This window comes from Mirounga leonina, unplaced genomic scaffold (assembly GCF_011800145.1).
Source record: "Mirounga leonina isolate KUSES-001 unplaced genomic scaffold, KU_Mleo_1.0 Mir_129, whole genome shotgun sequence".
NCBI classification, from domain to species: Eukaryota; Metazoa; Chordata; class Mammalia; order Carnivora; family Phocidae; genus Mirounga; species Mirounga leonina.
In genome coordinates, this window is record NW_023270323.1 from 46,195,793 (window position 1) to 46,219,081 (window position 23,289).

At 36.9% G+C, this 23,289-nt stretch overlaps 2 protein-coding genes across 5 annotated transcripts in view; one reads left to right on the forward strand and one right to left on the reverse strand.

Annotated features, from left to right (window-relative positions):
• The window catches only part of GRXCR1 (glutaredoxin and cysteine rich domain containing 1), a 308,941-nt gene that overhangs the window by 215,111 nt on the left and 70,541 nt on the right, over positions 1-23,289 (reverse strand). The window lies entirely within an intron of this gene.
• Positions 11,227-12,012, forward strand: LOC118010572 (proteasome subunit alpha type-1-like). The gene has a single exon (XM_035005063.1). It carries the CDS (start codon positions 11,227-11,229, stop codon positions 12,010-12,012), a length of 786 nt encoding a protein of 261 aa, XP_034860954.1.

Genomic DNA, 23,289 nt, shown 5'->3' on the forward strand with positions numbered 1-23,289 from the left:
CAAGAAATCAGTCCATAGGTCCCCGAAAAACTAAATACTTTCTCCAGATTTCTGGTCCCTTTCTGCTCATTGTCTTAGCATTAGGGAATTGGGATTTTGTTTACTATTACGAGCATACTTCTGCTTTCTCATCCCAGAGACAGCAGGAAAGGAAGATGGATCCTAGAGATAGGAAGCTGGAAAATGCTAGCTTCCTCATGGTTTCTGGAAACAGCTTCCTAGACTGGGTAAGTCACCTGACAGAGATGTCACCTTGCAGAGATAGTAAAACTATCAAGCCCCAAAACTATGCTTGTCATCAAACAGCCTGGCCCGCTCTTATGCATAGGTGTCCAGGTGTCAAACTGAAAGGAAAGACAGATGCAGATCTGCCCACATGCACAGCCGTGAACTGCTTTGGAAAATTCCACGGTGTGTGACAGGTTACTTTTCTGTACTCTCACATTTTGTTAACAGGCTAACAGCCGTACTTTCAAAGCACAGTTTTACAAACCTGGATATCTTTGTAATGAAACCATAAAATCACAGGATTGAAAGCCACATTGATACCATCCTGTGAATGTGCATCAGGATTTCACTCTCAGAACACTGCTTCCAGGAAACAGCACAATAGCCAAACTAACCTGCAGCCAAGCAGTGAGCAAACAATCCTCTTGCTGAAAGAATTGGCTCTGAATTTCATCAAGCTCTCTTTCTCAGAAAGAAAACTCTGGCTCGGCAGTGTTCCCTCATCTTTTTTTCCAAACTGATGATACTGCAGTAATGTGCTGGACTCTGTAGAAGGAAACACAGGGTATGTGGAATAACACCAGGCTTTAGGCTTTGGGCAATGCCTCCTAAGTCCAAGTTTCTTATCCATAAAACAAAAGTAATAAAATCTATTACAGTGACCTGACAAGATATTGTGAAGATTTAAAAAAGCCAATGTATGTGAAAGAACCACAGAAAGTACAAAATAATGATAGTGATAACCAATATTTATTGAGTGAATACTACGTACCCAGAATTTTCTATGTATTACCTGATCTTATACTCAGAGTAATCCAGTAAGTAGGAATTATAGTCATTATTTTACAGATAAGGAAACTGAGGCTAAGAGAGTTTACATCATTAGTAAGTAGCCAAGCATAATGCACATTTGTTATTTCTTGGTTCCCAGCATCGTCTCTTTCCCACAGCATTCCAACTTCCTTATAGGGAATTGTATCTCATTCGTTAAGAATAGTCTTCAGAGGGGCACCTGGGTGGCTCAGTCATTAAGCGTCTGCCTTTGGCTCAGGTCATGATCCCAGGGTCCTGGGATCAAGCCCTGCATCGGGCTTCCCGCTCTGCATCGGGCTTCCCTCTCTCACTGTGTCTCTCTCTGTCAAATAAATTAAAAAATCTTAAAAAAAAAAAAAAAAAGAACAGTCTTCATAGGTAAGAAATAGTTGACTCCATTACAAAAGGTCAAGGGCTGGATTCTTCTTTCCGCTAGACTGGTACTGGAAGAGGGACAAAATGTAGCCACTCTTTTCTGGGACTTTGATCCTTGAGGAAGTAGTGTGAGGCTTTAAAAAATGGTGAGTCCCATTCAATCAGAAGCAGCATCTTGATCTATTTCTATTTTGAGAAATTTCCTGTAGTTCTTGCTTCTTTAACTCTCCCCAAACTACAGTTTCTGCCTATGTCAGGATATGATTCTCCAATCTTCAGATTTGTTATACCTTGACAGTTTGTCAATATATTTACTTTTTGTTTAAGTTAGCCAATATTTGGGTTTTTGCAATCAAAACAAGCTAGCTGATATACCAAGCCAGGATCTCAACCCACAGTAGCATAATTTCTCCATATCTGTAAGTAAAGTCCATGCATGAAACCAATTAATGATACTATCTCTTAGTAGGTCACTTCAAGTATTAAAACATACAGTGTTTCTCATTTCCAACAGCTGTATTAATCCATGACCCCCATATTAATTCATATAACTTACCTTCTAAAAATAAATGTAAAAATTATTTCTCAAGGATAATTTAGAAATTCTCTTATGTGCTATAGATTTAAGGTGAAATCACTGAGTCATTTGGGAAATTGAGCTGATAGGAACCTATGAGATCATTTTCAGCTACCTTTGTATAAATATAAATATCAATAATTTAATGAAAACAACATCTGGCAGGCTTAAACATTCTTCTTTAATTTGGTATAGGATGCAACGGCTACACAGCCTAGATGCAATGCATTATAGGTAAGTCTCACCAAATACAAACTGTAAACAAAGACTACAGAAACAAAATTTATCTTTCTGAGCTTTGTGTTTTTTCAAATTTAAGAAATCTCCAGGCACTGTTAAGTAAGTATATTATTCCAGCAGCTTCTGGAGTAGTCTAAATGATCATCATGGACATCAAACAACAGAGAGCTTTCAAAAAGAAAAAAAGAAAAATGGTTCAGCCCCAGTTTAATTTCCTCTCTACTTTCAAAAGAACATATATTCACCGGGATGCTTGGGAAAAGAACTTTCTTCCATTCTCTTGACACTTTTTTGTTTCTGCTAGATGAAAAAAAGAAGCCATAAACTGATCTGGGCACTTAGATTTGCAGCTTTATAAAGAAGGGACTGTAAAGCCAGGCATGTTACATGTGGGAGAGGGAAAGGGAAGCACAGCAATGGGCTGCTACATTTGTCTGGAGCTGTTACCACTCACCCCGAGGTAGGGTCAGTTCTTCAGTTCTTCATGAAAGAAACAAAATGTAATACACATGCATCACACTGGAATATGTACATAGGACCAATGAAATTTTCAAAATTCTCTGCCACATGCAAAAAAGCACTCACATTTGTTAAATATCATTTTCCCCACTCCAGGGTTGAAAGATTTTCATTTGGCAGGTATTTTTTGAGCACTTTGAGGGACTATGTTAAGCATGCTTTGATCTCAAATCAATACCTCACTCACTCGGAAGTTCCAAGCCAAGGGACCATCTTATAAAACATTACAGAGTCTTTCTAGTAATGCTGGTAACCCAATCTGGTTGAATATGCCCAAGTGGAAACCACAGAACGCTGAATTTCATCATATATAAGATGTTATCAGAAAGTAGGCTTTATACATTTAAGCAAAGTATAATTTTAGCAAAGTAAATAAAGACAATTTGGTCAAATATTTAATTTGATGCTGACTTTTATTGAATGTGTGATTTTAGAATCATGTAAGTATTAAAAATACTTGATCTAAAATAATGAATTCTGTCCAATTAGAAGTTTTGAATAACCATATCCTAAAAAAAAATTAGATGAATGAAAATACGGGTATAGAATCTCCTCAGAAATCTCAAATGGAATTATTTGATGGATTTGGAACATAATTAAAGAAATTTCTATTCACTTCTTTGAACATATTCAGAGAGAAGTTTAGAAGTCTTGGTATACATAGAACAGAACCCTTCTATAAAGACACTGCAGGAAAAAATACCTATAATGACATGGTCCAAGAATATCACCTTTACCCTCAAAGTTACTATTTTTAACGCTTTCATTCACAATTTATTTCAAAAATTGGTCTAATGCTTTCACTCCATGAAAGCATTTCAGCAAAATGTCCTTTTAACAGGATAAACTTCTCTTCAGCTTGTAAAGACTACATCCCACTCTTAAACAAGCAATCCTTGTTTCATACTTGCAGCACCATCCAACAGAACTGGAGAGGTAACTCTTTTTGTTTTGTAAATATTTTTGTTCTAAATCTTACTACTCACACACTTTTTGTGGAGCCAAAGTGGGGGAAAATAAGAAATAAAATCAATATTTGTATTTTAAACTTGGAAATATGATGAGAAGATATGATGTGTGCACGTGTGTGTTGCCTACTCTCTAGAACGTAGGCTCACAGAGTAATAGCTCCTCTTCTTCCTATTACAGAGATCAATAATCTTTTTCTCTCAGTAAAAATGGAAGCTAGCATTTATTGAGTAGTTATGTGCCAGGTACCATACTATATTCTTCAGGCCCTTTGTCTCATTTTACTCATCCAAGAACACCATGACTAAGGTTAGATTCAAACTACAGAAAACTTTGAAGTTATTCATTGAAAAATTATTTATTGAGAAAGTACTATCAGCCACTATTCTGAGCTCTGAAGACAAAAGAGTAAACAAAAAAACACAAAGTCACTGTTCACATATAAAGAACAAAGAACTTAAAAGCATTCACAGGTAAAAGAAAATCTTTAAGTATAACAATTCAACTAAAAACAAATCTATAGTTACAATGGGAGCCAGAAAAATGTTGAGAAAATGTATTCAATGGGGGCCCCGGTGGCTCAGTCCTTAAGCATCTGCCTTTGGCTCAGATCATGGTCCCAGGGTCCTGGGATCGAGCCCCACATTGGGCTCCCTGCTTGGCAGGAAGCCTAATTCTCCCTCTCCCACTCCCTCTGCTTGTGTTCCCTCTCTTGCTGTGTCTCTCTCTGTCAAATAAATAAAATCTTAAAAAAAAGAAGAGAAAAGAAAATGTATTCAAAAATATATTCAAAAGTCAATCTGGATTTGTATATCCAACTAGATTATCATTCGAGAATGAGGGCAAAACAAGGAAGTTATTAGATGAAAACAGATTTCCCCCATTAAGACATCCTAAATAAAAGCACCTAAAATATATTTCTAGAAGAAAACAAATGATCCCTGAAAGGAGATCAAAAAGCACACAATGGTGAGCAAAGTAGATTCCAAAAAATACCGCAGTGATGGTGGTGATCATTATCCTTTGTGTATGGATGTCATCTTACCCATCCTAAAAATTATATATATACACATATTTACATATTTAAACTTGAAAAATATTATTTTCCTTTAAAGAAATTAACCTGAATATAGTACCATTTGTATGAAGAGAAAATAAAGTCCTATCTTCTTTTAAGAATAATTATGAATAATGGCTTCTTCTAGGTTCTGCTGTTTTAATCAGTTTGATTTTTATCTTTTTCTATGCTCAAATTGTCACAGCTTGGCCAATGAAAGCTCTTTTTAAGTTGGCTTCTGAGTCCTGTCAACACCACATCAGAACATTTCAAAGCATACTTGCTTTCTGGCAACAAAAGTTTCCAGCTTAATCTTGAAATATCTCTTCCCAAGGCATAGAATTAGCTCCTCCTAGAAGCACTGATATTTTTAGTTAAGTTTTACCATTTCTCTATGATAGCCCTACTTGAAAGTTTAACTCCTCACAACACTATCAATGAACCTCTTTATTTTATGATTTGATAGACCAAATAATTTCTTGCTTTTTTATTCAAATTCATATAATGACTTAATTTTTAAAAATCTGCCCATAAAAATTAAAGTCTAGGAGACAGTGCTAATAATTTGAGTCATTTGCAATATCTGTATTCTGTGTATGATTTTATGCACATTTATTGAATCACTCAAAGCTATTTCAGCCCAATGCTTCTAATTATTTTCAGGAAGTTTCATAATTTTTCTAATTTTTATAGGGCTATATTTCTAAGAGCTGCCATCGTCTTTAGTAAGTTTTATAATTACTTATAATTACTTTTCGTTCAACTATGAGAGAAAAATTTTAAAGTCAACTACTTGAAAAATGCTAAGAAATATGCTTTATCCCTCCATACACAGAGACAAAAAACGAAGAGCTTTGATAGTTCATTTTTTTAACTCAAATAATAAAAGTATTATATCTGTAAATAATAAGGTAAATTAAAATTGGAAAACACCTTTCAGTCTTTGCTTGTAGAGAACGTGAGATTTGTATGCAGAAAGACAAACTATTCATCTAAGCCCTCACAGAAAAAGCATCTTTAGATCTCTTCGATAATATTTACATGGCCAAATGGTACCTTCTGGTGCAAGACTGATTGAAACTGACACTTTTAACAGTATGATTGCTCCAACTGGAGAAAGGACTCCTAAGGATAGAGTAGCAATGCTCAATTAAAAGTGCCTGAATATTATAGAAAATGATACTGATTATCTTGCCTCTGAACCTCAAATTAATTTTGAAAGATAACTGTCTACAATTTAAGTAAGACTGCCTCTATTATGTGATTTATGAGAACTATCTTGAACCTCTTGGCCACTTAACATATGACTTTTCAAAAAGTAACTGAGAGGGGCGCCTGGGTGGCTCAGTCCTTAAGCATCTGCCTTAGGTGTAATCACCTATCTGGCTCCCTGCTCTGCGGGAAGCCTGCTTCTCCCTCCCCTACTCCCCCCTGCTTGTGTTCCCTCTCTCACTGTGTCTCTCTCTGTCAAATAAAAAAATAAAAATCTTTAAAAAAAAAAAAAAGGAATTGAGAAATGTGTTTCTTTTTCTGGCTGGAATTTAGTTAAGAGGTTTAATAACAATAACTTGAGATATAGCATCTAGATACATGAATATTTATAATCTTTGTTTAGCTTTGCCAAAACCAAGCTGCAATTAGAATCCAAATTCTTCACCAAACCATTAGGGTTTTTTAACAGAATAAAAACAAAAAGTGATTTTGGCTGAATCTGAAATGATAATTTGTCCCAAACTGTTGCCATTAGGTCCTATATTCATTCCAAAGGGAAAGCCAAGTGGAGAAATTGAATCTACATTAAAAGGTAGGCTTTCCTGAGGCTGCTTTTATTCTAGTATCATCAGTCAATATATAATTAAATATTTTGTTAGAGTAAAAAATGTGGTATTTTTCCCCCGAGACAATATAGAAATCCCAACTAGGTTGTGTTGTATGTGCCAATTCCAATTGTCTGATACAAAGTAACTCTAAGACTGTATTGAGAAGGTCTCTGAGGAAGATCTGGGGCTCAGTGAGGAAGGGTCAGTTCAATATTAGCCAAGAATGGAGTTCTAGAAACATTTTTTTGGCCATCTGGACTGCAAAACAACTAGAGAGGATTCCTTAGGACATGATCTCTACTTTTTAAAAGATTACATATTTTTTTGCCACTTTTAAATTGACTCAGAACATCTGATACATTTTGGTTTCTATAAATAACTCTGAAACTAAATTTTTATGATATCCAACCACTTGCCATTCAATTTAATAGCAAAAGAATATTTGAGTGCCTGCCAAGAACACATATGTTTGGAACTGGGAATCAAACAGTGAAAAAAATATAGATGCAATTTTGCCCTCATTGGGCTCTTGAATTATCAGGCAGGTAATAATTTTGATAATAATAGTCTAAATAAACAGTTGTATCATGCTTTGCAAATGTACTTTTAAACATTAAACCTTCTTTGAATTCCTTGGAAAAGCCCAATTTTTCCATGATGTATTTGTTCAATACATTGTGAGATTTGGTTTGCTAATAATTTTGTTCAGGAATTTTGCATCTCTATTTCACAAGGGAGAATGACTTTTAATCATCTGTTACCAAAAAAAAAAAAAAATCCTTGTTTGGTTTTAGCCTCATAACAATATTAGCCTCATCAAATTATTTGGGAAGTGTTACTTGTTCTTTTCTCTGGAGGGATTTCTATGGCTTTGGAATTATTTGTTTCTTGATGATGTGTTATAACTTGCTTTTGAACTTATCTAAATCTGTTTTATTTGTCTTTTCTGTTTTGGTTTTCATTTTGGCTTTTTTAACAGGAAAGGGGCTAGATTTTTAAATACTGATCTAATTTCTTTAGATATTATTGGTCTATTAAGATTTTCTGGGTTTTATTTATACTTCATTTGGTTTTGCTAAGTAATTTTTTGTGTGTGAAATTGTCCATTAGAAGTAAGTTTTTTAATAAAAGTGTGTTCATTCTTCACAGTATTGTAATTTTATTCTGTATCCATAGATTTGTCCCTTTCTCTCCCTTTTCTTGGGTAAATTTCACCAGAGTAGGTACAGAATATATACCTTCACCCAATTAGCTTTTTTCCTCACAACTTGAATCAATCTGGTCAACTTTTTTGGCTTTATACAAAAAGGCATAAAATTGCCAAAAAAATGATAGGCCTTTTGTTGGTAAACTACTAATATTAAACTTCTCAGTTATTAAGGTATATTTGTAATTATTCTGTGTTGAGACCCATAAAGAGCAACCATTCTTTCATTTTTATGAAATAAATATCCAACTCTTCCTCATGGCCAATAACAGCATGATGTTTTCTTTTTAGAGTCTTTCTTTTTAAATTTTTACTTACAAGCCCTATTAAGTCCTAGAACTGAACTTAATATTAGATTCTAGAACTAATATTAGATTCTAGATCTACCTGCTAGAACAACTACTCTAAAGACAGAAGTAGTTTAGTGGTTGCCAAAGTTGAGGGTATATAAAATAAAAGAATGATCTTAAGAACCCAAATGCCCAATATGTTATTTTATTTAATACTGGTCTAGAATAAGAACATTATACAAAGTGGGTGAGTGGAGGCAAAGGTCTCCTACCCAGAGGAAATCTTTGCTCCAGATAAGCTTCCCATTGCCAATTTTCTTATTAAGACCTCCGACACTGTGCCCTCTGGCTGTTTTCTTATCTGCCAGCACATACGTCTTCCAGTTTTCCACAACCCCCAAAACTCACAGCTTTAGCCCAGTCCATGAAGATTTCCTATTGGTTTGTGTTATAAAAACTATAAGGACACTACCTGAGATAACTTTAACTAATTAGAAGGATTTTATATTTCCAGTAAGAGTCTGAGCAAACGGACTCCAATGTCCATAAGACCTGAGAAGAAAATTATGCCTACCAACGCTTTGGCTCTCTCTTCTTTCTCCCTTCAGTTCTGTGATGGCACACCTCAGCAGGTGTCAGATGAAGTGATTTTGTTCCTAGGACTGAATAGGATGATAAGAACTAGTTATATCTTAGTTACCTACATATCCCTTCTTTGGGGGCAATAAAGGAACACATAGTTCTTTACACATGGAAGTCTCAACACCTGTTGAATGAATGAACTAATGACAAACAAGTGAAAGTTGGCAGTGAGTCCTTGGAATCACAAGGTCTAAGGTAAGTTTCTCTACATTTCAGAAAATACAGATATTTATCTGTTTCTCAGTTTTTACTTCTGCTTCATGAAAGTAAATTGCAATGATCTTAGTCATTCCCAGATAAGGGATGCCTATTTTTCTTTCAAGGATAATTAACTCAAAAAAAAAGTTCACAGAAGTAACCTAATAGGGAAATTGCTATTTGTTTTTTTTTTTAATTATAAAGTGTGACAAGAAAACCAGCAATAAAAATGAAGAACTGATATATGCTACAACACAGATGCACCTTGAAATCATTGCCTAAGTGAAATTTATATGTAATATCCAGAAGAGGCAAATCTACAGAGACAGAAGTAGCTTAGTGGTTGCCAAAGTTGAGGGAGGAGAAAATACCACTAATGAGTATGAGATTTCTTTTGGAGGTAATAAATTGCTCTACAATTAGATTGTGGTAATTGTTGTACAATTCTGTGAATATACTATAAAGCATTGAATTGTATACTTGCAATGGGTGAATGGCATGGAATGTACATTACATTTCAATGAAGCTGTTTTTAAAAAGTAAAGATTAAGTGACTTGTTCAAAATTACATGACTAGTTGGTGAAGCCAGAACTGTAACCCACATTTTCCCAACTAGAACAAATCTTTTCTCTCACTCTGCTGTTGTCTTGTGTGTTTCTGCACCCTCATTTTCTGACAATCTTCATTTCCTTTTTTTTTTTTTGTCATTCGCGTATTTATATTAAGTTCTCCTTCTTTGTTCTCATTTCTTAATTCCTCAAAAACTCTCACGCTGTCCCTGTCCCATTGTTAACTGGCCTACATTTTAATGATCACAGTGCAGCTTTATTTTTTATGTGGCTATACCTCCAGGTGACGTCTGATACTATTGATCTATTTTGTCCACCAAAAGGACATATGGGACTAAGCACATGAAACTGGGTGGATGAGACTTTGGAGAAGAAGTATGTGAGTGGCAAGTGGGAAACCACTTAACAAAAGAATGATTCTGTTGCTGGAATCTTATTACATTCACAGACATGAGAGACCTACAAGGGTTGTTTAACTCGATACTCTTACCCAGGAGATTGACTTACAGCTGGTGTGTGAGAAATGCCATTTTCCAGATAACTTCCTCTCCTGTTACAAAGTCTAGCTATGGCTTCCTGCAAAGTGCTGGATCTTCTCCATGTTCGAGTGTTTGAGACACTTATCTTATCTTTCCCCGTCTGTGCTGGCTTTTTCCACTCATCTTTTTTTAATTTTAAGTGTCCTACTGTAGGAAGATTAATTCTTCTCTATTGAGTTCCATTCTTTTTTCAATATTTGTGCAGACATTGTAATATACCCAACTGGGATAGAGGAAGGTGTAAGGTAAATAGTAGTTCATACTATACAAGAAAGTCATAAGATAATGCCTTTTTTTTTTTTCTCTCTGCAGGATATGACTGGATTACCTTAATCAAATTTAAGAAATAAAAATGGACATCTTGTCCACCATTGTCAATCACTAGGAATGTGATTCAATGTTATTAGCAGGTGACTTTTTTTTCTCTTTTCCAAATGAAGATGTCTAATGTAAATTATCACTGGTTTTTAAGTTGCAAACTAGATTTGTTTTCATCATTTGAAATATTCTCTGGTGGCTTTAAGCAACTTTTATATACTTACTTTCCATAGTTATCATTTACTTTCCATTTGTCCCAAATTATTTGGGTAAATTGTGAAATTTTTGTGGGAAAAATATGTTAATATTGGCAAGTTCACACTGTTCAACTTAACACATAGTAGTAAATAATAGTAGGACTTGCTTAAATCCACTGGGTGGTGATGGGGAGGTGCCAGGAGAAGGAAAGGTTAAACTGTGGAAAGTCAAGGGGGAACAAGGGAGTAGAAATAAAATTGGTCTGGATACAGACATAGGAGAAGTAAAACCCAAGCTAGAGCCTTTATGCAACACTGTTATATTTCACATGGTTAAAAAGGAAGGATTACATGTAGCAGACAATGTTAGTTGCTTACCCCATAGCCATTCTCTCCCTTTTTCCTTGCTAACAAAACCCACTTGTTTTGGGGCTGGCATTGTGCCCAGTTCCAAGGACTGGATTATGGCTAGTCTTATCGATCATGACTTTAATGTTTCCTCTTGATTCCTCCCTATTTGGGATGATGCCATGTCATAGTGATGCTTAGAACTTCAGCAACCATCTTGCCACATGATGCAAAAAAAAGGACAAAAATTAAATGTGCCATTGAACCTTCCTGAACCCACACCTCTGCAGGAGGCCACAGCCAGACCTGCGCCGGAACCATGTTTCACAACCAGGATGACAATGATGTCACTGTTTGGAGCCCTCAGGACAGGATTCATCAAATTGAGTATGCAATGGAAGCTGTCAAGCAAGGTTCAGCCACAGTTGGTCTGAAAACCCACGCAGTGTTGGTTGCATTGAAGAGAGCACAGTCAGAGCTTGCAGCTCATCAGAAAAAAATTCTCCATGTTGACAACCATATTGGTACCTCAATTGCGGGACTTACTGCTGATGCTAGACTGTTATGTAATTTTATGCGCCAAGAGTGTTTGGATTCCAGATTTGTATTTGACAGACCTCTTCCTGTGTCTCGTCTTGTATCTCTAATTGGAAGCAAGACCCAGACACCAACACAACGATATGGCCGGAGACCATATGGTGTTGGGCTGCTTATTGCTGGTTATGATGATATGGGCCCTCACATTTTCCAAACCTGTCCATCTGCCAACTATTTTGACTGTAGAGCCATGTCCATCGGAGGCCGTTCTCAATCAGCTCGTTCTTACTTAAAGAGACGTATGTCTGGGTTTATGGAGTGCAATTTGAATGCACTGGTTAAACATGGTCTGCGTGCCTTACGAGAGACACCTCCTGCAGAACAGGACCTAACTACAAAGAATGTTTCCATTGGAATTGTTGGTAAAGATTTGGAGTTTATGATTTATGATGATGATGATGTATCCCCACTCCTGGAAGGTCTTGAAGAAAGACCACAGAGAAAGGCACAGCCTGCTCAACCTGCTGAGGAACCTGCAGAAAAGGCTGATGAACCGATGGAACATTAAGTTATAAGCCAGTCTGTATGTTTATTATCAAATCTGTAAGAATGCAGGAACATGTACTGATGACAATAATCTATACTTAGAAATCAGTACAGATGTGTTTTTCCCTAGCAACTTGTCTGAAACCATATAATGGTGTGCATTTTTCTTTGAGAGGGTCTATATAATCATTTTCTAGAAAGTATAGGTATCTATACTGATGTTTTTATATGAAGAACATAGTGTCTTTGTGGTTTTAAAGACAACTGTGGAATAAAATTGTTTCACCTGCCAAAAAAAAAAAATGTGCCGAGGAACAGAAAGGTACAAAGAAAGTGGGTCCTTGATGACATCACAGAGCTTATGAACTAGATGTACTGCCTCTTCCAATACGCTTTGCAATGTAAGAGAATAAAATGTCTCAAATGCTCAGTTGGGTATTTAACTGCAGACCTAGCATCCTAACTGAAACAGTAGCAAAGTACTTTCACACCATCAAGAACATATATGATGTGAAGCATTACAAAAATATCTAAGCCTTTGATCAGACTTAGATAATATAAGCCTTTCCTGAAGCTCAACTGTCCTACCTAAGTAGGAAAGGGAGTTTCTTCTCTCTGAGATTCCCCCTCTGGAGAGCAGAGGTGAAAGGCAGAGTTAAGGATAAGCAATGGTACTTCTCTGGGTCCCCTCTGAGTCTTGAGGTACAATTCACAACAAGAACCATCCTATAAGAAAACAGTGGATGATTATTAAGCTTTTAGAACTTTTCCTCAAGAAGACAAGCTGTTGCATTAGCTGATGTCATCCGATAATCTTTTGTTTAATTTATATTTCTGGGTATTGCTACACACAGCACAGAAGACATACCTGCGTACCTAAAAGGAGAGGGCACGTTTCATATTTACAAACAGTCCTGGCTGCAGATCAGCACTGGAGCCTGGGAATGCATAGCTATGTTAATAGCACGCCTCCTATGCCCTCTGCCCATCCCCCAGTGGTACCCTTAGCCATACCCCTTTATTACTTTCAATAATGAAAGTAAATGGTATGAAAATGTGCCAACACACCAAATACTGTTTTCATATATCTGTCTTGTTGGTAGAAACTTTAATGGAACCTTAAAGGGCTAATTGGAATTGTCTAGATGAGAGAGGATATTTACTAGCAGGCAGAGCTGGATTTACAAAGATTCCAAGACAATAGAGATGCAAGCAGTTATTATGGCAGACATGAGGGAGCCACAGGAGGCAGGGGTAGCCGATGGGAAGGGAGGGGCTTTCTGTCTGTACTGAAAAATTTAGCCCCAAAGGAGACAGCTAGATGTTGGGGGATTTTAGGCAGGGAAGTAAAAGATCATTCTGGCAGCTTAGGACAGGATGAAGTGGAATGAAAGGAGTCTGGAGGTAAGAAGAAAACAATCACAACAAAAAAAAAGATGACAGTGGCAATGAGTATGAATCAAGAAATATCAAGAGACAGACTGGAGGACTTAGCAACCACTTAAATGTAAGGGTAATGGCACCCGGGGAGGTTTGAGGATAACTCACTTCCTACAATCAACTGGGATGGAGAGTTATGACATCTTTTATAGTACAGAAGAAAAAGGAGTTGGGTTGTGTGTGAAGGGAAAGAAGGAGATAATAAATATACTTTTTAGAGTGTCAAGTTTGAGGCACTCACAGTTTATTCAAGTAAAGCTGTCCAACAAATCAGAGGCTCCCAGGCCTTTCAGGTTTCACACACCTACAAAATTTTCAAATAAATATGAGGAACCACTTTCAGTCTGCCAATTCTTTCTTTTGCTAGGTCAGGATATGTTTCCTTAAAAAACTATCATCTATTTATATTGACGTTCCATTCTTATAAAAGGGTATTTCAACACCAAAAATTAAGGTGCGAATCTTGATATAAAAGTCAATTTATTGAACTACGGTAACTTGCCTTCAATTTAAAACTCAACTGAAGTGCTTTTTTTTTTTTTTCCAGTTCTTCTTATACCAATGTAATTCTCATCACTGATTTACAACAGACCACAAACGGCACTTGAAACCACTGATACAGACGACTTGAGAGCCCCAGTAGAGAAGCTTTAGCTAAAGATCTGCAATCATAAGCATATTATTTGAACCAGACAAACAGATCATCTAAAGTACTGTTTATCTGGCACTTTCTGTATGATAAAGGCTTTACGTATATCACACTTCAAAAGCTCAACAACTCTAGGAGGTAAGAGAGGGTAGCTCATTTTTACAGTTGAGGACATTGAGACTGGAGATATTAAGTTACCCAAGATCACAAAGCAGGAACTGGCAGAGCTAATATTCAAGATTTCTCTAACTCGAAGCTCTGTGCTTTCAAGTGTGATGTTATACTGCCACCCTGGAAAAAACATACAGAATAAGAAAGAGCATCAAAGACGAAACTTAGGAATACTGACACTCTAAATGCTTCAGAACAACAACAAGAACAACAAGAACAAAGCCTAGAGAAGGAAAATAAATAGGGCCATGTAAAACAAAGGAGAGAAGAATTTCCAAAAGAAATGTACTGTCAAAAGTGAATGGTATTAAGAGGTACAAATTTCCAGTTATAAAATAAGTCACAAAGATGAAAAGTACAGCATTGGGAACATAGTCAATAATACTGTCATGACTTTTTCTGGTGACAGATGGTAACTACACTTACTATGGTGAGCATTTTGTTATGAATGCAGTTGTTGAGTCACTATGTTGTACACCTGAAACTAATATGATATTGTATGTCAACCATATTTAAATTTCTTTTTTTATTTTATTTTATTATGTTATGTTAGTCACCATAAAATACATCATTAGTTTTTGATGTAGTGATCCACAATTCATTGTTTTCGTATAACACCCAGTGCTCCATGCAGTACGTGCCCTCCTTAATACCCATCACCAGGCTAACCCATCCCCCCACCCACCTCCCCTCTAAAACCCTCAGTTTGTTTCTCAGAGTCCATCATCTCTCATGGTTCATCTCCCCATCTGATTTCCCCCCCTTCATTTTTCCCTTCCTTCTCCTAATGTCTTCCATGCTATTCCTTATGTTCCACAAATAAGTGAAACCATATGATAATTGACTTTCTCTGCTTGACTTATTTCACTTAGCATAATCTCCTCCAGTCCTATCCATGTTGATGTAAAAGTTGGGGATTCATCCTTTCTGATGGCTGAGTAATATTCCATTGTATATATGGACCACATCTTCTTTATCCATTCATCTGTTGAAGGGCATCTCAGCTCTTTCCACAGTTTGGCTATTGTGGACATTGCTGCTATGAACATTGGGGTGCATATGGCCCTTCAAGTCCTAGCAACAGCAATCAGACAACAAAAAGAAATAAAAGGTATTCAAATTGGCAAAGAAGAAGTCAAACTCTCTCTCTTCGCAGATGACATGATACTTTATGTGGAAAATCCAAAAGACTCCACCCCCAAATTACTAGAACTCATACAGCAGTTCAGTAATGTGGCAGGGTACAAAATCAATGCACAGAAATTTCAGTTGCTTTCTTATATACTAACAATGCAACTGTAGAAAGAGAATTAGAGAAATGATTCCATTTACAATAGCACCAAAAACCATAAGATACCTTGGAATAAACCTAACCAAAGAGGTAACGGATCTAAACTCTGGGAACTACAGAACACTCATGAAAGAAATCGAAGAAGACACAAAAAGTTGGAAAAACATTCCATGCTCATGGACCGGAAGAATAAACATTGTTAAAATGTCTATGCTACCCAGAGCAATCTATACCTTCAATGCCATCCCGATCAAAATTCCAATGACACTTTTCAAAGTGCTGGAACAAACGATCCTAAAATTTGTATGGAATCAGAAAAGACCCCGAATCGCCAAGGAAATGTTGAAAAAGAAAAACAAAGCTGGGGGCATCATGTTGCCCGATTTCAAGCCACATTACAAAGCAGTGATCACCAAGACAGCATGGTACTGGCACAAAAACAGATATAGACCAATGGAACAGAACAGAGAGCCCAGATATGGACCCTCAACTCTATGGTCAAATAATCTTTGACAGCACAGGAAAAAATATGCAATGGAAAAAAGAGACTCTCTTCAATAAATGGTGCTGGGAAAATTGGACAGCTATATACAGAAGAATGAAACTCAACCATTCTCTAACACCATACACAAAGATAAACTCAAAATGGATGAAAGACCTCAATGTGAGACAGGAATCCATCAAAATCCTAGAGGAGAACATAGGCACTAACCTCTTCGACATCGGCCACAGCAACTTCTTTCAAGATACATCTCCAAAGGCTAGTGAAACAAAAGGGGAAATGAACTTTTGGGACTTCATCAAGACAAAAGGCTTCTGCACAGCAAAGGAAACAGTCAACAAAACAAAGAGGCAACCCACAGAATGGGAGAAGATATTTGCAAATTACATTATAGACAAAGGGCTGATTTCCAAGATCTATCAAGAACCTCTCATACTCAACACCCAAAAAACAAATAATCAGGTTTAAAAATGGGCAGAAGACATGAACAGACACTTCTCTGAAGAAGACATACAAATAAATGGCTAACAGACACATGAAAAAATGTTCATCATCATTAGCCATCAGGGAAATCCAAATCAAAACCACATTGAGATACCACCTTACACCAGTTAGAATGGCAAAAATTCACAAGGCAAGAAACAACAAATGTTTGAGGAGGTTGTACAGAAAGGGGAACCCTCTTACACTGTTGGTGGGAATGCAAGTTGGTACAGCCACTTTGGAAAACAGTGTGGAGGTTCCTCAAAAAATTAAAAATAGAGCTACCCTATGATCTAGCAATTGCACTACTGGGTATTTACATGGCATCAACTTTTAATGAAAGTCCATTAATAATACTCCTCAGTCCTACAGACCTTTGCACTTGCTCAGCAGTCACTCAGTTAGTAGGATCATGAGCTTATTTTAGAACCCATGTATCTAACACCTTTTGTAAACCTAAAGCCAACCTGAGAGGCTTAAACCTGAATCATCTGAGCTGTTAGATGAGCTATCATTTGAACTCCTCACCCTAATACGAAAATAAATTTTTCAGGATCAAATCAAATCATATTCAAATTTATACAATAATATCTATGTTGCAATCTAAGTACCTCTAACTAGAAATTTTTCAATGTAATTTATAATTATGTTTGCCACAATCCTATAGCCTCTGTTTTACAATTTCAATTATAAAAAATCTAACTGGCACAAAGAGTTGAAATACAATTTCAATTTACTCTCACCAGGAGGCATTGGTGCATTGATACCACCATGGTTTGAATAACTGAGCCAATGCTTTGTGTAAGATTAAGACAATCACTCTTACTAAGTCCTAACACAGATTTTCAAATCATGAATTCTCCATCCCTATGTACCCGTCATAAATTATTACCTCTTAGCTCCAAATTCGTCCTTTTTGCTTGCTCTGTGAGAATAGATCTGGGCCCCTTAAATATTTTCCACTGTCAGCTACACGGTGTCAAACTTTGTCAGTAGAGGCTGCTGGAGAGACGCTGTAGGCGGAAAGGGCTTTGCCTCCCGGTTCTGAGGTACTCGCTTGGCCGGCTCCTGCAGCGTGTATAGCTTCTCCAGAGCCAGCCTCCGGAAGTACAAAGATGGCAGCAATACAGATGCCATCATCACCTTCAGGCAGATTTGTAGCACTGCTTCACGAGAGACACCTCCTCAACAACTTTTCCCAGAGCCCTGGAGGGCAGAACTCTAGCCAGTTCCTGAGGGCAGATTTCCAGTAAATTCCCCCACAGTACCATCACAATTAGGTCACTGGGACTCTGACATCCAGTTAGGGCTGTGCCTTTTCCCATAGGGTTCAGATCTCAGCTGTAGAGGAGGAGGGCAGAGGGGGGTCTATTCCTCAGACTCTCTATCTCAGCCCTGGGTAGTAACTGCCTTTATATCTGTTATATTGTATTCATTCATGTTCTCTTCTTACTAGCAAAACCCTCATTGCTCCAATGTCCTGTTGTAGTTAATAATTCTTTAGATAAAACTTTCTCTGTTCAAGGTGCTGTAAGACATCTCTCTCTTGATTTGACCCAGACTACTAAACGTTTTTTTTACATCTACCTTTATTAAATAATTAAACTAATAAACTAAACAACAGTAACTCACTATAAACTTTGAAGGTGATAACATCACAACTTTTAAAGAAATAAAAGATTCACATTATACCTTTTGCAATAAATCTTAACTTGGCTAGTTCACCATATTTCCCAAGATGGAGCTAGACACCCTCCCTGATGGGTTTTCCTTAACCTTTACATAGCCTTTATGTGAAAGGGGAAAGAAGAAATACAACTGAAAAACCCTGGAAAGAGAGTTGAGAATGAATCCCGTTGCTAGAAGCCTGTGTATCTCATTTGTTTAAATTCTCACAATGACTCAAAGAAGTATTATTATTTCGATTTTCTCTATGGGGGAATTGAGATCTAGAGAGGTTAAATCACTCACCAAAGATCATGCACCTAGTAAACAGTGGATATGGGATCCAAAGCCAGGTATGCCTTATTCCAAACTCCCTACATTTCACCTCAGAGAGCTTCCCAAGATGGATTTTTGCTTTTGTGGAATTGGCTCCCTTTTCTCTGTTGCAGACACAGGAGGCTGCTCATTTGGACTGAACTGTTCATTTGTGTTTTCATCCTCTTTGCCCTTAGAACAGCTGTTGCTTCTCTCTATATGTCTCAGAAGAAAAAGAAAGCAAGAAACAACTACCTGGTATTCAACCACCATTGGGACCAACCAAAAAAAAAATGTTTTCATGTGTATTTCCCCTCAAAAAGAAAGATTTTCTGCCATATGAGAAAAGGAGCAAAATTGTACCCTGCCTTTTCTTTTTCCAATCAAAATAGGTTATTTAGACTGCAATCATATAATTAAACTTAAGCCCTAGAAGTACTGGTTTATATTATACTAAAATAGCATATTTTTCAAGTGCTGAGAGAAAAAAAAAAAACCTGACAACCCTAAAAATTACATACCTGGCAAAAAAAAAAAAAAATCCTTCAAATATGAAGGCAAATTAAGACATTCTCAGATGACGCAAAATTAAGGGACTGGAGCTCTAAGGGTAGCAAATCTACCCTTAGAGAATGCCTACAGGGAATTATCCAAACAGAAAGTAAATGACTTCAGAAAGGAAGAAATAACAATGCAATCGGTTAAAAAGTGGGGCGGGGGATATAACAGATTATACTTCTCCTGAGTTTTTTAATTATGTTTGATGACTGAGGCAAAAACTATAATACCAATTGATGGGGTGCTCGATGTGTGTAGAGAAAACAAATTTTTCAAGTGGGGAGGGCAAAGGAATCTAAATGGAAGTAAGATTTCTACACCTCACTTAAAGTGGCAAAATGTTCCCAGCAGATTGTTATCACAGTTACATATGTTCATTATAAAACTAAAGCAACCCCTAAGAAAACAATACATCTAGAAAAGGTTCAAGCGAGATGAGGACCCTTCTATCAGAAGTTAATGTCCACTAGAGAGAATCTACTTCAGAAAAAGCATTTGACAGCCAGATGGACAGGATGACTCAGTCCACCGACCCTCTGTCTTCAGCTTCTCTTGTGCTTGAATAAAGTAGCCAAGAACTAGACTAGCCATGGTGGAAGAGACGGACCTGTGCATGGTCCATGGGTCCATGGACCATCAGCTGAGCTCGCTCTTGCCAAAATGATCTTGCTATTGCCACGCTGAATGTCTAACTTGCCAGCAGTAGAGAACAACAGTGAGTCCTCGGATGGTACTATCCTTCAGTAAGACCAACAAGAGAATGATACCCTGGAAAGAGTAATATTCCATCCTGTCTGTGCTTGACCCACTCACTATTCCAGGTCTGGCTTTGCCTTTTCTGGTCACACTTCCCAGCCAGCACCACTACCAGGGGCTTAAAGAATGTCTATTTAGTGTCCTGCATAAGGTATAACATTACCATGAAGTTACATACCCCCTGTACAGCAAAGGAGGAGCAACAGTGGTCTTGTGACAACAGCATCCATTGTTCGAACCATTTATTGTGCCAACCACGCTGCCAACCCAATAAAAGGCGGAAATGGACTCTTAAGTGTGCTGAAGTAGCAGCTTGAAGAGAACACCTTGAAAGGATAGGACCCTCTCTTTTACAGTTCAGCATACACCTTAATTCGACAGCCATTCGACAGTACTATGCCTGTAAAAGTAGAACGAATGGTCTGGCCAAGAAGAGATGGAGTTAGAAGCAGTCCCACTCATTATCAACCCCCAGGAACCCACTTGGGGAAACATGCATACTGTCCCCACAATTTTAGGCTTTGTATAATCCTTCCACCACGGACACAGCAAGAAGCCCACTCATCTTAGAGTTAACACTGCTTCCTGTTCACTTTGGGATCCTTACAGCAGAGATAAGCAAGCAAAGAAAAGAATTACTATACTGACAGTGATAATCGACCATGATAATCAGGAGGACCCATAACTTCTGTGATAGATTAAGGCAAGGAGGAATATGCGGAGCACTCGGGTAAGCCATGTGACTTTCATTCCCAGTTATAATTGTATACGGGAAAGCACAGCAACCATGACCTGGTAAAGGCAGAGTCACCAGAGGGCTCACACCCTTCAGAATAAGGATGAGGCCTCGGCATCCCACCAGGCAAACTGCACAGATTGGCAGAAGTCCTAATCACTGGAGAGAGGAATTTAGAATTGGTAGTAGAGGCAGGAGGTGATTCCTATTAGTTATAACCTCAGAACAAACTGCAGCAGCAGCAGCTAGAGCTCCTCCCAGGAATACCCTTATAAGGTTTTCCAATCAGAATTCTGGAAAGGCTGCACCATGACATATGGGTATGTGAGCTCAAAGGATGAACTGTAAAGAATGCTATTGGTAAACCACCATCATTATGTAAACAGGGGGGTCAACTTTTCCCCCCAGCAACTATATTAGTTGATAACACAGCTACTCCTGTCTCTGGAGACTTGTCCTCACACAAACAGCACAGCCTTGCCTAAAGTTACCCCCCACCCCTCCCAAGGGAAGACCACTGCCAGTGACTGAGTCCCATGGGGTAGGAGAGACTTTCTTGTACAATTTGTTCTGCACAGCTTTCTGTGGGATCAAACAAGCTAGTCTCCACCTGAGCCCACTTTCTGGATCAGCATCTGTCTTTTTTTTTTTAGCCTATTTTCCTCAATTCTCTTCACCTGTTTTTTTATAAACCACTTGAACAAGAATTCCTATCCCATGTCCTGCTCAAAAAACTCAAGCTAAGACACTTGTGAGTCTTAAAACCTTGCTCTGCTACATATGCTTTGGGAAACTTGATAGATTTCCATAAAATCTGACACTTGAAAGCAAAATGTTAAATTTAAATCTGTAGGTAACACAAACTCTGTTATAATTGGATACATTTCATATTACTTAAGTTAGGAAACCGAAATTTATGGTAAATGTAATAAAACACCAATAATTCAAGAAAGTAAGTAAGCTTCCTATTTCTGCTTTGATGATGTCTTTCCAAAATCTTCATTACTCTAACGGCAGGAAACATGCAATCACACAAAGAGCTTAACTTTAAAATTAATTGGTTTGTATGCCAAGAAAATTGCAACAGCAGTCGCCTACAACTGAAAGAAATGACTTTTGAAATCATTTTGACATAAAATTTATTCTGCTTATTTTTAATCATTATTCAGGTGATTTTCTCAAAAGTCCAATTAAAAAAAAACATTTTGCAAAACAAAGTCACAAATCAACATTTTACTGTAGAGGGAAATATTTCTAGAAATGATATATAATACAACGGATTCAAAAAACATTAAATTGAGGAAAAAACAAAAACATCACAGAGAATTTAAAATCTTAATTGCTAAACATAATAGTAGGAAACCTGGTGGGTTCAGCTCTTCTCTAGACAAAACACAGAACAAGTGTATTATTTTTTCACTCTGGTTCTCCTAGACCTTAAGACTAGGAATTTATAATCTAGGTGACCAAAATAAAATTATGGAAAAAAATGCTCCTATCACTATTACAGAAATGTTATCAAAATTCATTATTCATCTTTCATAAATCTAGTATTTATCAAATTTCATTTTCCATTAGAGGGAGCTTCCAATATTTTGATAAACTATGGTGATTAGCATTTAAATTAGCATGAAATCTTACCACAGAGTTTTGGTACAGAATATGATGGTACCCTACATATTGAAATAATGATTTCTTTTCAAGTTCTTTAGCCTATTTTCCAAGGCCCTTCTAAGCTTTGGCCCTAATCAACCTTTATAAGCTTATCTCTGACAATCCCTACATGGGCCCCATAGATTAACAAAACTGGGCAATTCGCTCTTCTCCAATAAATCCCTTATTTCTCTGCATTTATTTCTTTACTGCAACAGAATAATTTCATCATTAGGCTCTGGAAGAAACTGCTTGAGTTCAAGTTCCTCAGCATTATTTTGAAGCAAACCCCAGAGATCAGTATCAATTGATCCATAAATACTTCATTGTATATCTTTAAGTCTAAGAGCCATTTTTTTTTTCAAAAACAGCCATGATGTCATTTATCATCACATCTAAAATATTAACAATAATTCCTTAATATCATCAAAGAAGCAGTGTTCAAATGTCCCTGATTCTCTTACACATTTTGAAGTGTTTAGTTTGAATCAGGATTCAAATAAGAATCACACATTACACTTGACCGTGTGTTTCTTATATCTCTCAAGAATTTTCCATGGATTGGAAGAATAAATACTGTTAAAATGTCTACACTACCCAAAGTAATCTACACATTTAATGCAATCCCTACAAAAATACCAATAGCATTTTTCACAGAACTAGAACAAACAACCCTAAAATTTATATGGAACCAAAAAAGACCCAAAATAGCCAAAGCAATCTTGAAAAAGAAAAACAAAGCTAGATATAATACAGTTCCTGACTTCAAGGTATATTATAAAGTTCTAGTAATCAAAACGGTATGGTACTGGCATAAAAACAGACACATAGATCAATAGAACAGAATAGAAAATCCAGGAAAAAACCCATAATTATATAGTTAATTAATCTTCAACAAAGGAGGAAAGAATATACAATGGGAAAAAGACAGTCTCTTCAACAAATGGTGTTAGAAAACTGGACAGCAACATGCAAAGGAATAAAATTTACAGCATACACAAAAATAAACTCATAATGGATTAAAGACCTAAATGTGAGACCTGAAACCTGAAAATCTTAGAAAAGAGCAAAGGCAATACT